Genomic DNA, 14,739 nt, shown 5'->3' with positions numbered 1-14,739 from the left:
AAAGGGAACACTAAAATAACACATCCTAGATCTGAATGAATGAAATAATCTTATTAAATACTTTTTTCTTTACATAGTTGAATGTGCTGACAACAAAATCACACAAAAATTATCAATGGAAATCAAATTTATCAACCCATGGAGGTCTGGATTTGGAGTCACCCTCAATATTAAAGTGGAAAACCACACTACAGGCTGATCCAACTTTGATGTAATGTCCTTAAAACAAGTCAAAATGAGGCTCAGTAGTGTGTGTGGCCTCCACGTGCCTGTATGACCTCCCTACAACGCCTGGGCATGCTCCTGATGAGGTGGCGGATGGTCTCCTGAGGGATCTCCTCCCAGACCTGGACTAAAGCATCCGCCAACTCCTGGACAGTCTGTGGTGCAACGTGGCGTTGGTGGATGGAGCGAGACATGATGTCCCAGATGTGCTCAATTGGATTCAGGTCTGGGGAACGGGCGGGCCAGTCCATAGCATCAATGCCTTCCTCTTGCAGGAACTGCTGACACACTCCAGCCACATGAGGTCTAGCATTGTCTTGCATTAGGAGGAACCCAGGGCCAACCGCACCAGCATATGGTCTCACACTGAGCACATGTGACAGACGTGACAGAGTCTGGAGACGCCAAACCGGTCATGCTGGAGGATGTTGCAGGCAGCAGAACGTTCTCCACGGCGTCTCCAGACTCTGTCACGTCTGTCACATGTGCTCAGTGTGAACCTGCTTTCATCTGTGAAGAGCACAGGGCGCCAGTGGCGAATTTGCCAATCTTGGTGTTCTCTGGCAAATGCCAAATGTCCTGCACGGTGTTGGGCTGTAAGCACAACCCCCACCTGTGGACGTCGGGCCCTCACACCACCCTCATGGAGTCTGTTTCTGACCGTTTGAGCAGACACATGCACATTTGTGGCCTGCTGGAGGTCATTTTGCAGGGCTCTGGCAGTGCTCCTCCTGCTCCTCCTTGCACAAAGGCGGAGGTAGCAGTCCTGCTGCTGGGTTGTTGCCCTCCTACGGCCTCCTCCACGTCTCCTGATGTACTGGCCTGTCTCCTGGTAGCGCCTCCATGCTCTGGACACTACGCTGACAGGCACAGCAAACCTTCTTGCCACAGCTCGCATTGATGTGCCATCCTGGATGAGCTGCACTACCTGAGCCACTTGGGTGGGTTGTAGACTCTGTCTCATGCTACCACTAGAGTGAAAGCACCGCCAGCATTCAAAAGTGACCAAAACATCAGCCAGGAAGCATAGGAACTGAGAAGTGGTCTGTGATCACCACCTGCAAAACCAGTCCTTTATTGGGGGTGTCTTGCTAATTGCCTATAATTTCCACCTGTTGTCTATTCCATTTGCACAACAGCATGTGAAATGTATTGTTAATCAGTGTTGCTTCCTAAGTGGACAGTTTGATTTCACAGAAGTGTGATTGACTTGGAGTTACATTGTGTTGTTTAAATGTTCCCTTTATTTTTTTGAGCAGTGTATATAGATGCAGGAGGTCCACAATACTTTTGAGCTAATATTCTCTAAGAGGAACAGGAGCTCAAGCAGTAGAACATTTGAGGTGCCAGTACTCAGCTCCGGTGAGCTCCTGCCCAAGGCAAGCACTGGCCACAATGGCATCAACATGTACCCTGCCCATAGACAAACCTGCCAGAGATCAACCTGAAGGAAAACATGGAGAGGAAAAATCTGATACCACCGCTGTGGGCACAGACGTCAATTCAATGTATATTCCACAATGGTTCAACTTAATTTCATTGAAATGACATGGAATCAACGTTTATTCAACCAGTGTGTGCCCAGTGGGACATTCTGTTTTGAGATAACAAATTGCAAGAAAAAATAAGATTTTTCTAGGCTACTATTTAATTACATAAGACATAAGGGAACATAATGACATCGACTACAGTGTTTAGATAAAAGCGTAGGGCTAGCCACAGTTTCCATTGATGGTCCAGTGCTCTAGTTTGCTTGGGGTGTGCAGCACTGTTCAAATGACAGTGGAAAAGGCCTGTGTCTGTGTCAGCATTAACTGCCTGTTTATTAGCACAAACAAACATTGGGGTAAGGGGCGAATAAAATAATGTTGGTTATTATCGAACAAAGTCTGATTATAGTCTGTAATAAATAGAGTACTAGTCATTATGATTTCCCATACCTCCAAATCAAATCACACAGAGAACATCCACATTAATAGAATAGGTACAATCTATAATTTCAACAGCCTGATCCTGCCACATTGTTTGGTGAACTGAGGAATGGGGCTGGGGAAATGTAACCACACATTTTGCAGATGGAGCTATGAACGCAAACCTGGACAGACAGTCTGTGAGATTGACATGATATAGTTTGAAGCTATTGGTACAAGACAAATGACAAAAACTTGAACAGTAGGGTATGCAACCTTACTCCACAACCAATGCAACATAAATCCATGTTGCAAACAGTTCCTCAATGAAGAAACTGTTTGGAACATGGATTAAGGATGAATTAGGATTTTTGGTCATCCTGAGTCCTGACCAGAACCAGAACCAGATTATGAGCAGAAAATCTGATGGAAAAGACGACGAGGATCTTCTCCTCGTAACGGTCTTAAGTGAGTCCGCTCCCTCCATCATCCTCTCTTCTTATATAGCGTCATGATGTGGGGCCCATATGGCCATCCGCTTTTGTTTTTTGGGAGTACAACACCTTCAAAACAGTTTTAGTATATGCAATGATGTTATGGAAAGATTTTTTCCAAGTTTTAAAATATTGTCCCATATCTTAAGGTTTAATATGAGGTATTGCATGCTAGGTCGCTCAGTGTAGGTGAACCGTTTTTAGCTAGCAACCCCTGCAAAAGTTTGTCAAAAAGTGGTGTCTGACGTCACACTCCCATAATGCAAGCGCTCTGCAACTCTAGCGCCGCGGAAGCAAAACCCAGGGCCCGAAAATAATACAACTTTTAAAAATTGGAAAAATAGTTTTACAAAACATCTGAGAGAAAAGGACCAAGAACCGAATCGCGAAAGTTTTAAAGGTACGTTTACGCCAGTTTTCAACGGAAAGGTCCCAAATATACGCCTGCCAGGCTGATAGTAAAAATCGACTCAAACCGATCAAATTCGGTGACATGAACTTGCTGAATTTCTTTGGCACTTTTCAAATAGTAGTGCAATATGTATATTTATTTTCATTACTTTATGTAATTAAGAAAAGCATAACTGTTTTGTTAGCGCTCATCACATTGTATTTCAGAACACAAACGTTTTAATAAAAAAAATAATAATGTTATCATCACGTCCTTATTTTCGTATTACGTCTCCCCATTAAATATTTTTCAATCATTGATCATGAATTACACGAGGCCCATTTATTGAGTTAAGTTCAGTTTACTTTGTATTTTTAAGTTACTACGTGAATATGTTTTTGTGTTTTTTTTTACTTCATATACATGCTGATCAGCGCGAGTTGATGAACCATATGTTCGTTATATATAGACTTTTGATTCGTTTCCAAGTGAAACTCCCATACCTTGATTTACATTGTTCAGATCAGTGTCTTTTGTACAGTGGCCCCATCAAATTATATAAAAATGATAATTTTCTAATATAGAATACATTGCTCATATCATGCCACCCAGGTTTCACTTGATGACACTATCTATGGCCCGAATATTGATCTGCAGCACTTGCACAATTAGCCTAACCATAGTAAATCCTCAATTAAAAAAGCCAAGTAATAATTTTTTTTATATTACAGTATTGTTAAAGTTTTCCTTATTTCACGTGTAATCACAAAAACAGCTCAACTCCATTACTTTAAAATGTCAAAGTAATTACTAAAGTTCTATGTAATAAAAGTGTTACTACCAATGATGTATAGTTATGGTTATTACACAGGTATAGGGACAAATCATGTAAAGTGCATTGCTTTGGATGGGTGCTATACATGGGGTGTGTCCGGCGTCAGCTTGACCCTGGTAATTTCATCACACAACAACTTTAGGCTGATCTTAACCATGTGCTTGTTTGTGCTTCTTTATAGGACTGTGGTCATGCAAAACTGCAACTCACATTCAACCGCTCCTCTGGCTGGTGTGGCTGGATGAGACAGGGAGAAAAAGCACACAACTTTGGGCCTTACCCAAGAATTACCCTGCGGAGACACGCACACATACACACAAAATAACATAAAACTCACACAAGCTCAGGGATGCTCACCCATATCCAGTCCGAGCCTTAATGGCTGAGTGAGTGACTCTGCTCTCATTGCCCTGGCCCTATTGGGTTGCTATGGCAGCTGCTGCTGCAGAACCCCCCCATCTGATAGAAGCTCGCACTGGAAAGGGAGACAGGCGGACAGACCCTCGCCTGGAGAGAATACGAAACACTCCACTAGCAGCATTCAGCAGCACTCAACACCCTACTCTCCATTAACGGTGCAGCCAAGCCTGTCAAGTTTGAAGGTCCTCTCTTAAAATACCCCATATGAGTGTTTTGTCCGTCTACTCATGCTTATGGCCCGTCGCCCTCTGCAGAAGACCCAGCGCCGTTCCCTCTACTAGAGGATGTTCCAACAGAAGGAGCACCTGAAGAGCCACCTGCAGGCCCACGACGCCAACAGGCATGTGTTCCACTGCCAGGAGTGTGGCAAACAGTACAGCACTCAGTTGGGCTACCGGCGCCACCTGCTGGCCACCCACGCCCCTGCCCCCAGCGCCACCCTCCCTGGGGAGCTCCATTGCCAGGAGGGGGCGCCTGCCCTGCTGGAGCAGCTGGGGAGCCACACCGACAGGCTTCCGCCACTGGAGGGTACCGCCACCGTCAGGGAGAGGAAGTATTCGTGCGAGCGCTGCGACCGGCGCTTCTACACCCGCAAGGATGTGCGGCGCCATGCGGTGGTGCACACAGGGCGCCGTGACTTTCTGTGCCCGCGCTGCGCCCAGCGCTTTGGTCGAAGAGACCATCTGACGCGCCACTTGAAGAAGAGCCATGTCCAGGAGCCCACCCCCACCACCCCCACACCTGCCCCCACCACACCTGGGCCTGTAAAGGAGGAGCCAAGTCCGGTGCAATGCGGCATGGGGCCCTCCTCCAAGGAGCATGTAGAGGCCTTCCCCATTGACATGTACAGCAGCTACCCCCTGCAGACCATGTCCAATCCAGGCATGGGCCACCAACATCACTCCCTCATGCAGGGCTCCCTGTCCACGGCCATGGGGGTGGGTCGCCACATGCCAGGTCCCTCTCCCCATCCCCATCCCCACCACCACCTCCCCCAGCAGCAACAGCAGCCTTATGGCCACATGGCCAGGTACCAGCATGGATCTACCTCATATCCCCGCACTGACATGGAGAGCTTCCTAATGGACCTGCAGAGCGGGCTGCCCCCACACCTGACCACAGCCTCCTCCTCTACCTCCGCCTCCCCTCAGAGGGAGGTGCTTTCAGAAGCCCAGGGTGGCCCAGGGGCCGGTGACCCCCACCTTCTGTCCAGGAGCCCCGCTCTCTCCTCAGCCGAGCTGTCGTGCGCTGCTAACATGGACCTGGGTCCTCTTCTGGGCTTCTTGCCGTTCAGCCTGCCTCCCTACAGTGCTCATATGAGTATGGGAGGTCTGGTGATGGGCTACCCCTCTACCTCTACCTCCACTGTGCCGCCCTCCTCCTCCAGCCCTCTACCCTATCAGGCCCCAGGAGGTCTCACCTTCCTGCAGCCCCCACAACTTCACGCACCCCAGGGCCCTGGAGCCCACAACCACAACAACAACCAGCTACCTCAGGGGTTCAGCAATCCTGGAATGAGCACTTCCACCTCCCTACCTCGCTACTACCAGGCCTTTCAACAGTGAGCAGCCTGATACCATGTGACCCAAACACCAGGCCAAGGGACACCCCAAATAGTCTTGAATAAAGCCTCCCATAAAGGGCGAGTGTCTAGAAAGACTTGAATACACAAGTGATACATAGAGGCTTCCAATGTGCTTGCATTTATTTTTTTTATGGAAAAAATGGGAATTTCATTTTTTTAAATGATGCTAATTAAGCTTTCAGTGGCAATACTTTTTGTTATGATGATGTCGAACACAAAGAACCACTTCATCAGTATTACCTCATCCGATAATAAGAAACTTGAGCAGAAGGAGAAAAGGGAGTGTCTTTTAGCAACCAAAATGTAGTTTTATTGAAACCTGTTAGAAATAGGCCAAATGGTTGCACTTTGTTCAGGAAAGACCGCATCAGGTCTATACAATGTGGACATAAGTGCTACATGACACCTGCCACTCATCTTGTTTTCCAATAATGTGAGTCACTTTTATGACAATGGTCATGTTAGATATTTAACAGCAGTTTGCGTAAAAGTGTACTTGTGTTATCATGTTCTGCTTATTTATACAAAAACTAGAGACGTTTGATTTAAGTTCTTTTAAAGCAGTTATCCAAACCTCTCTTCCAGTACCCCCATTCCAATTATTTGGTCTGTTCCAGACAGTATTAGCACACCTGATTTAAGTAATCAAGAGCTTGATTATTAGTTGACCAGTTCAATCAGCTGTGCTTGTTCTGGAATATACCAAATAGGTGGAATGGCAGGGGGTACTTGAGAGGTTTGTCAAACACTGCTTTAGAGAGTGTTACTGAAATAGGTTTCATATTACTGCATATCATTGACTGTATCCTGTATTCAGTGAAATGTTGCACCGATGTCTTTAAAAAATGCTACTGTTGTGCCTCTTGGGTGTCTACTCTCTTGACTGGGTTTAAGCACTTAAGACATTACGAAAGGATAGAATTGATGTCTTATGAAATGTTTTGTTCCTTTTACCTCAACAACATGCTCTCCTAGATGAACAGATAAATACAGTACTCTGTCCTGTGGGGTTAGGGTATAACCTTTTAATCTATTTCCTAGTTACTTTGGCTCTAACTTGTGCCATTAGATCTAAAGTGAAAATGTAGATTTTATTAATCAAATTGCTTGTTTTGTTTAGATACAACAGACAGTGACATTGATTGACCCATAAACGTTCTACCTCTATCTTATCCTATTACAGTACCAGTTCTTTTTCTTGGCGTGGAGGTAACTGTTATGTAAAAATGTAACAAGAAATCGAACAATCAGTACGGAATAACATCTCTCCTCCTTGAACATCGTTGTCTCTTTTACCAGTACTTATGTAATGTATCCTCTCCTGATATGTAGAGGTCAGTTCCTCCACGCCCATGATGATTGTATACTTGTTGGCAGCGTTTTAGACTGACTACATTGCAGACGCCTGCCAGATCTCACAACACCTGGATAGGTGTTTAACATATCAGCTAACCACATCATATGATATAGCAATCTGAGGCCCGACTGCGCAGTCGATTAAGTAGCATGCAACCATTGGTTGATGCAATGCAAGTGTCTGAAATGTAGACAGCCTGGAACGCGTCCTTTGACTACCTCAGAAAAGAGCAACTTGTTACTTTTCATATAATTACAGAGAACATTTGTGTAGAGTTTATTTTTGTCAGTTCAACGAACGCACACTTTATAGTAATAGATTTGTATTGAGGTTAGCTTAGCATATTGACAAAAGGATGTTAGCACAATAGTTAAGTTCCCATCATATTGTATTGAATGAGGATTCCATTGTATTCAATTGCATTGTTGCCTGCAGTAAAATTAGCTGGAAGCGTTACTAGAATGCAGGCATCACATCCTCGTTAGCTCTTAGGACAAGGCTCTAGCTGTTTGTTCCATCACCCTATAGAAGAAGATACAAAACAAGAATTGCTGAACTGCTCTTATCATATTATCTTTGAAGCATTTTCTTATTGTCTGAATGTAAACAATAAAGTACCTATTAGATTGGATTGGTTTCTCGTTATTTCACTATCAAACACATTTCCTCTATAGATGTAGTGTCATATGTTTTGGCATGAAATTGCTTCCATACATTTCCACACAAGAAAATACAAATATTAAAGTACAAAATTGCTGTTAATTTTTTGAGTCAAATTATGCTGTGTAGCCACTATTTATTCACACACTGTGGCCAGTTTATTTTAGACAGACTGACCATGACAAGAGTACCTTCTCTGACTGATTATGTGGGAGGTCTTTACTAGTATGCAGTTTGTCCAGCGGAGGTCAGTACAGGTTCACAGGGGGTGACATTGTAAGGCGCAGCATAGGTACTGTGTTAATAGGTGAGATTGTTACGTTGCTATAGGTACTGTATCCATATCCGTATCCAGAGAGGTCAGCTCCCCACCGCTGCTGATCTTCTTGAATCTGTTGGCTGCTGCTATCGCAATGTAGTTTTTCTGTCAATAAGCACAGAAGCACATTTACAACATACAGTGAGCAAGGCAGGAAGGTTGGATGCATCTGATCAACAATGGTTGGCCGGAAACAATTGACATGAAAGAGCTGATTGTAGTGCAAAGAGGATAAAACTGTTCCGTAATGTGAACAATGTGTCTTCCAACTACAAAACCAACTAAATGAACCACACTGTGGTGGAGGAAATATGTTGGACTGACCTTCCATAGTCTCTTGGCCAGGTATTTCTTCAGCAGGACCTGGGACTTCAGTACTATATTGCTGCCCTTGGCCTTCTCTGCAATGTTGTTGAGCCACGGATGTCTTAGACACTGTGCAGCACTCATTCGCCCTCTGGCCAAACAGGGAACAGGGTAGAAGTATAACTAATAAACTGTAATAATTATCAAAATCATGAGTGTTATGATTATTATTTCAGCTTTGGCCCTCACCCCCTCTCCTTGACCAGAAGGTGGGAGATAAAGTCCTTGGCCTCAGCTGAGATGTGCTCAAAGGCCTCGTCCTCAAAAGAACCGTTGGCAGAGAGGACGTTGTTGAGGGTCTGGCTATCATCGTCACCCAGGAAGGGTGAAAGGCCACTTAGACTGCGGAGGATGAGATGAAGGAAGTGACGCATGCACATACACAGGGACACAGGTCACAATTAAAAAGCATGCATGGTAGGGACATGTGGGGTGAATCATCACTTCCACTTAAGTCACATTTTTACTTAGTCATGCATTGATGTCAATGGGACACTAAGTAGAAATGTTACTTACGTGGAAGTAAGTTTGCCCCATACAACTTATGGTTTAACTAAGATGTTAGGGAAAATGAGGCTGGTATATTAGACTCACAGCATATAAGTGACGACCCCTAAGGTCCACATGTCTGTGGGGAAGGACACAAAGTCAAAGTTGACCACCTCTGGGGCCAGAAATTCAGGGGTTCCAAAATTTACTCGGAGCTTCTCCCGAGGCCTGTATCTGATTCCGAGGAAGAAAGAAAATTCATTTTCAAGGTTCTTTTTGAGAAAGCTGCTACCAATGCTCACAATAAAGCTTGCAAAGTCACACACACAGCTGAAGAGAGGCATTACCTTCTTGCCAGCCCAAAGTCGATAATCTTAACCTGATGGCCAGTGCGATTCACACAAAGGATATTCTCCGGCTGTAAACATCGGAGTGTGCAAATTCATTTGTATAAATTAACCATTGATTACTTTTCTCACAACAACACACATGGATACCTCTTTGAGTTATGGTGAGACTGACCACACTGTGCTTCAAGTAGTGATTAAAATGTGCCTGGCATTTGTGACGGTGGTGAGCCTTGAAATCTGGAATGCACATCCAGTCCACCATACTCACTTTCAGGTCGAGGTGGAGGACATACATCTGATGCATGTAGCTGACCCCTTCACAGATCTGCTTGACAAATACCATGGCGTCCACCTCAGTCAGCGGTGTGCTCTCATCCACAATCCTGTCAAACAGCTCCCCGCCCTCAACACTGCCACACACAGACATAAGGTTGACCAACTCCACTTCTCCTTTCTCCCCTTTCCATTGTGTACTTTTGATTGAGGTATACTGTATGTAATGCACCTTGTCTTTGTTTTCATAATGTATCCATATTTGCGGTGATTCAGTGTTCTGTATATATGTCTCTGAGTGCTGCCAGCAAACCAAATCCTCCCTCAGGAGATCATTAAAGTATATTAATTAATTGTTAATTTATTGATCCCTGTTAAATGATTTGTAGAATGTTTGGAAGCACTACAATGTAATGGAGATCTTGCTAACCAATGACAATGAATAGCAGAGTGGAATATGAAGGAATAGTAGCCACTTACTACTCCAGAATTAACACCAGCTGGTGCTTGGCCTCAAAGGCCTCGTAGAGCTGGAGGATGTTAGGATGACTCAGCTGGTTCATCACCTGCACCTCGTTATTTGCCCTTTCCTGAGAGAACAACACAGGCAAATGTGTACATGAACATACAAATATGTACCTGTAAATATGCAGTATATATATTTGTAGTCATGAAATGTAGGACTGCTTTGAGTGGACAAAATGCAAATTATCTCATTTATCAGTCAACTTACTCACTCACCTTTTCTTTAGCAGTCCGTGTGTTGATTATCTTAGCTGCGAGTTTAAGTCCAGAGGATTTTTCGGTGCACTTGTGCACCTTGCCAAAGCGTCCGCTGAGGGAAAAATTTGTTTTTCTTAACTCATTAACACACAAACCCAATAGCCAGTAGATAACATCTGACAGATTAGTACTTCTACCACTATTCCAGACCAGTAGGCTACAGATGTCAGCTTACCTCCCCAGCACCTCTCTGGTGTGGATAATGAAGGTGTCAGATGTGGGGTTGGATCGCAACGACACACAGTGGTGAAGGAAAGGAGCCGGCTGGGGGGGAACGTCATCTGAGAGATAGATAGATAGAGAGAGAGAGAGAGCGAGAGATAAAGATTGGGAGGGCACCACTCATTAGCACAACGTCAGTACACTTCTCTGTATACTAGCATACTAATCCCCAAATTCTCAAACACTAAGGCCTTTTGTGCACGGAAGTCAACATTCACCTATGACCTTATGGCAGGTTTTGGGTGGGGACTTGGGCCGGGTCCTTTCTGCTGCAGCAGGGACTACTCTGATCTGTATTCCACTGGCTGCAACTGGACTAGCCCTTCCCAACACACTGCAGGTCTTCCCAACAGCAGGTCCACGGGCAGGGCAGACAGACTGCGGCATGGGCCTTGAGCTCTGGATCCTGGACCAGAAAGAAGGCCAGCACAAACAGAGCAGACTAGCGTTTATACGTTGTATGGTGGAAAGCAATGTGATTCACATCGGTGGTGGATGTGTCGAGTTTTTCACATATAGATATGATATCCAATCATTGATCATTTCTATTAGTATGTATGTTAGGTGATGAGTAAGCTCCTTTACCTCTGCAAGGACTCTGGACAGCTGTGCACTTGTCTGAGGGAGGAGCTCTCCACGGTTGCCATAAGGACAGCCAACCCAGACTGATTTTTTGGTGCGGGGGTGGGACTTGAGGGAGCAGCTGCTTGGTTCTCCGTCACTGTGGTCCTCGTCTGAGTCTTTGGAGTGTCCGCCATTGATGGGACAATCGCTACAGCTGGAACCTCTCTCATCCCACCCCTTTTAGTTTCACTCTGTCTGTGGGACTCTGCTGCCATTGGTTGACCTCTGACCCCCTGTTGGTTCCCTCCAATCCGCTGCTCTCCTGCTGCAGCCCCAACACAGTCTCTTTGCTCTGCTCCCATACCTGCAGACACCCCTTAATTAATATATGTCTATCCATTCATATGTCAATGCTTTCACTGTGTTTGTATCTATCATATAACACATAAACACCCATCGAAGCCATGAATGTTGGTCAGCTCAATCTAGCCAAATGTAGGTCTTAAGCTCACAGAGTATGACATGACTATAGTCATACCACTAAAATGGAAGTGAATTACCTTTCTTTGCAGGAGCGATAGGAGTGTGTTGCGTTGTTTCCTGGTGTCTGTTCGTCTCAAACTGATTCTGGGTCTCAGCCTGAGCATGAGAGAAACATAGAGGCCGCTTGAGCATCTCACAAGGTGTGCCACTGACCAATCATCAATTAAAAGGCTAGTTTTAGGTTTTGCCATTTAGAGATATCAAGTAGACACATATCCATGCAATGTATACACAAAACCATTCACACAATGAAAAAGCATACAATAAGAGTACCTTTTCAGTGCTTAATGAATCGCTGACTGGCAGAGATGCTGTCCTAAGTGATGCCTCGATGGGTGTGGCCGCTTGGTTCTTTGTCACTGTGATCCACGTCTGAGTCAAAGTCTTTTGAGTGTGCACCGTTGATGGGACAACCGCTACTGCCAGCCGTGTCAATGTTTTCGTTGCATCTATCTCTGTCAAATAACACACCAATTGAATCCACCCTGGATATTGGTCACCTGCATTTGGTCTAGAGCTCATCGAGTATGAATATAGTTACCTTTCTTTGCTGGGGTGGTAGGAGTGTGTTGTGTCTTGTCCTGCTGTCTGTTTGTCTCCAACTGATCCGGGATCTCATCCTGACCATGAGAGAACATATAGCACCAGACATTGGGCCACTGACCAATCATCAACTAAAACAGTTGCTTTATGTTTTGTCATTTATATATTGTACATGTTTACCATGTTGACATTTATCAACATGGAAAAAGACCATGCAGTGTATACACATAACCATGCACACAATGAGGAAACAGACTCAAAGTACCTTAGAAGTGACTAATGACGTCCTGGCTGGCAGATAAACTGTCCTAGGTGGTGGCTCGATGGGTGGGGCTGGGGAAGCTCCCTGGCAAGTGTGGGGGTTCCTTTGCTCCAGACCTCATTTACAAGACAAAACCGAATTATCCTCAAAGGAAATTGGACACATTTCCTACAAGCCTCTCTCATCTTCACAGTAGCATGGACGTTGTTGTAACATCAACATTGTGTGAACAAAATGATTGTAATTCATGTCCACTTCACAGCTATTAATCTCCTTTGAAATGCAGTTTGAAACTTTGATGCAGATACACGGCATTGATTGAGACATTGAAATACTAAACCATGGGTCAATCCTGTAGAGAGCTCAGTCAAACTTAGATTGTCAATAACAATACAATACTTCCATGTGTCATTTCAGATCGATTGAACGTTACCTTTGGCCAGGCCCTCTAAGGTCCTCTGCATCTCACTGATCTTCCTCTCCAAGTTCTCTAGCAGCCTGGACTGGGCCACAAGCTGCCTTTCTGTTGCCTCTGGCTGGCCACTGTGCAGACTGCAGGTGGAGCAGATGGTGCAGGCACCTATTTCTCTGGAGAGGAGCTCATCCAACTTGTGAGTCAAGTGATCTACTTTGGCCTCTAGGACAGGTAGGTTTGTGGGGTGTGGGACAGGTGGCGGACACCGCACTGAACCCATGATGAACAGTGGTCCTCAATAGGCCTCCGCAAAACAAAAGCCTCTAGACTAGAAGCAGGAGTCACACAGAAGACAGAGGCAGAGTTATCCTCAAGAAATGGAAGGGCTGGTTACAAATGGTTTCTAGTTACAAATGGTACAAAAGTCAGGACAGTTGGTTACAGCTCCCTCCACAAATATAATGGTTGGTACTCTTCAGGCTTCCTCTCAGAGCTCTTAAATTGTACCTACCTCTTAGATCAATGAAAGCTGTAGAAGGCAGAGTAGGAAGAACGTCAGATCAGGTAAAGAAGCAGAATGACCAGTATTGGTAAGAGTCAGACAGTAGGGGTTGGTCCTGTCCAGAGGAGAAAGCCACAGTGAGCTGGTTTGCTCCGTTATCTCTTCCAGCGACAGCCTCATGGTCCAGAAATAGGCAAGCGAGGGGCAAGGGCGCCGAGGGTTGGGAAACAGTAGCAGATAACGAAGGTATGCATGGCAGGCCAGACAGACGCAGTTCCTCTGATGGAGAGCATGTGCACACAAAAACATTTTTATTTGGGCATAGAAGGTAGTGATCCAAATGTCTGGGTCTTGCCTAATCGAGTTAGAACCAATCCTTTTCAGACTTGGACCAGACTCCTAATTTGCATATCTGTTGGTGTGTTAATAGTCTCACTAAACTATTAGATACTCTTCCCAAGAGTATGATTACTGAAATGACACAGCTTGGCCTCCATCCAACCTTACCCACTAGCTCAGTGCCTTAACCTCTGGTCCCCAAGATGGTTTGTCTACACTATAGTATTTTTAAGCAAGCCCACAAAGAGAACCATAGCTTAGGCCCTGGTACAAAAAAATGTTTCGAAACACTGCAGTAGCTCATAACGAAGGCCAGAGGTTACTAAAACTACTGAAAACTTCACTAAGGCATAAACAAATGTTGTAGTCCATTTTTCTTGGCAGAAGGCTGCTGCGGCAACATGTTGCAGACAGTCAAAAGACTTCAATGCAGAAATGAATCTACACTGAACAAAAATATAAACGCAACATGTAAAGTGTTGGTCCTGTTTCATGAGCTCAAATAAAATATCCCAGTAATGTTCCATACACACAAAAAACTTATTTCTCTGAAATTCTGTGCACAAAATGTGTTTACATCCCTGTCAGTGAGCATTTCTCCTTTGCCAAGATAATCCATCCACCTGACAGGCGTGGCATATGAAGAAGCTGATTAAACAGCTTGATCATTACACAGGTGCAGCTTGTACAGGGGACAATAAAAGGCCACTCTATAATGTGCAGTTCTGTCACAACACAATTCCACAGAGGTCTCAAGTTGAGGGAGCGTGCAAACTGACTACAGGAACGCCCACCAGATCTGTTGCTAGATAATTTAATGTTCATTTCTCTATCATAAGCCGCCACCAACCTCATTTTAGAGAATTTGGCCGTACGTCCAACCCACCTCACA

The 14,739-nt window shown here is 44.8% G+C and overlaps 2 protein-coding genes across 2 annotated transcripts; one reads left to right on the top strand and one right to left on the bottom strand.

The window, feature by feature from the left end:
* The first annotated feature begins 2,906 nt into the window (after positions 1-2,906).
* Positions 2,907-7,848, top strand: LOC121545525 (zinc finger protein PLAGL2). The gene is made up of 2 exons (XM_041856111.2): positions 2,907-3,029; positions 4,037-7,848. Exon 2 carries the CDS (start codon positions 4,560-4,562, stop codon positions 5,838-5,840), a length of 1,281 nt encoding a protein of 426 aa, XP_041712045.1. The 5' UTR covers positions 2,907-3,029; positions 4,037-4,559; the 3' UTR covers positions 5,841-7,848.
* On the bottom strand, positions 7,478-13,646 carry LOC121545524 (myosin light chain kinase 2, skeletal/cardiac muscle). The gene is made up of 18 exons (XM_041856110.2): positions 13,518-13,646; positions 13,025-13,334; positions 12,595-12,707; positions 12,328-12,406; positions 12,060-12,241; positions 11,804-11,882; positions 11,265-11,607; positions 10,898-11,085; positions 10,633-10,738; positions 10,416-10,509; positions 10,155-10,264; positions 9,670-9,811; positions 9,399-9,469; positions 9,157-9,285; positions 8,752-8,904; positions 8,521-8,653; positions 8,198-8,301; positions 7,478-7,739 (listed from the first exon to the last, which is right to left on the bottom strand). The coding sequence occupies exons 2-18, from the start codon at positions 13,284-13,286 to the stop codon at positions 7,706-7,708; spliced, it is 2,322 nt and encodes a 773-aa protein (XP_041712044.1). The 5' UTR covers positions 13,287-13,334; positions 13,518-13,646; the 3' UTR covers positions 7,478-7,705.
* Positions 13,647-14,739: the final 1,093 nt, after the last annotated feature.

This window comes from Coregonus clupeaformis, chromosome 30 (assembly GCF_020615455.1).
Source record: "Coregonus clupeaformis isolate EN_2021a chromosome 30, ASM2061545v1, whole genome shotgun sequence".
Taxonomy (NCBI): Eukaryota; Metazoa; Chordata; class Actinopteri; order Salmoniformes; family Salmonidae; genus Coregonus; species Coregonus clupeaformis.
This window is presented reverse-complemented; position numbering and strand designations above follow the sequence as displayed.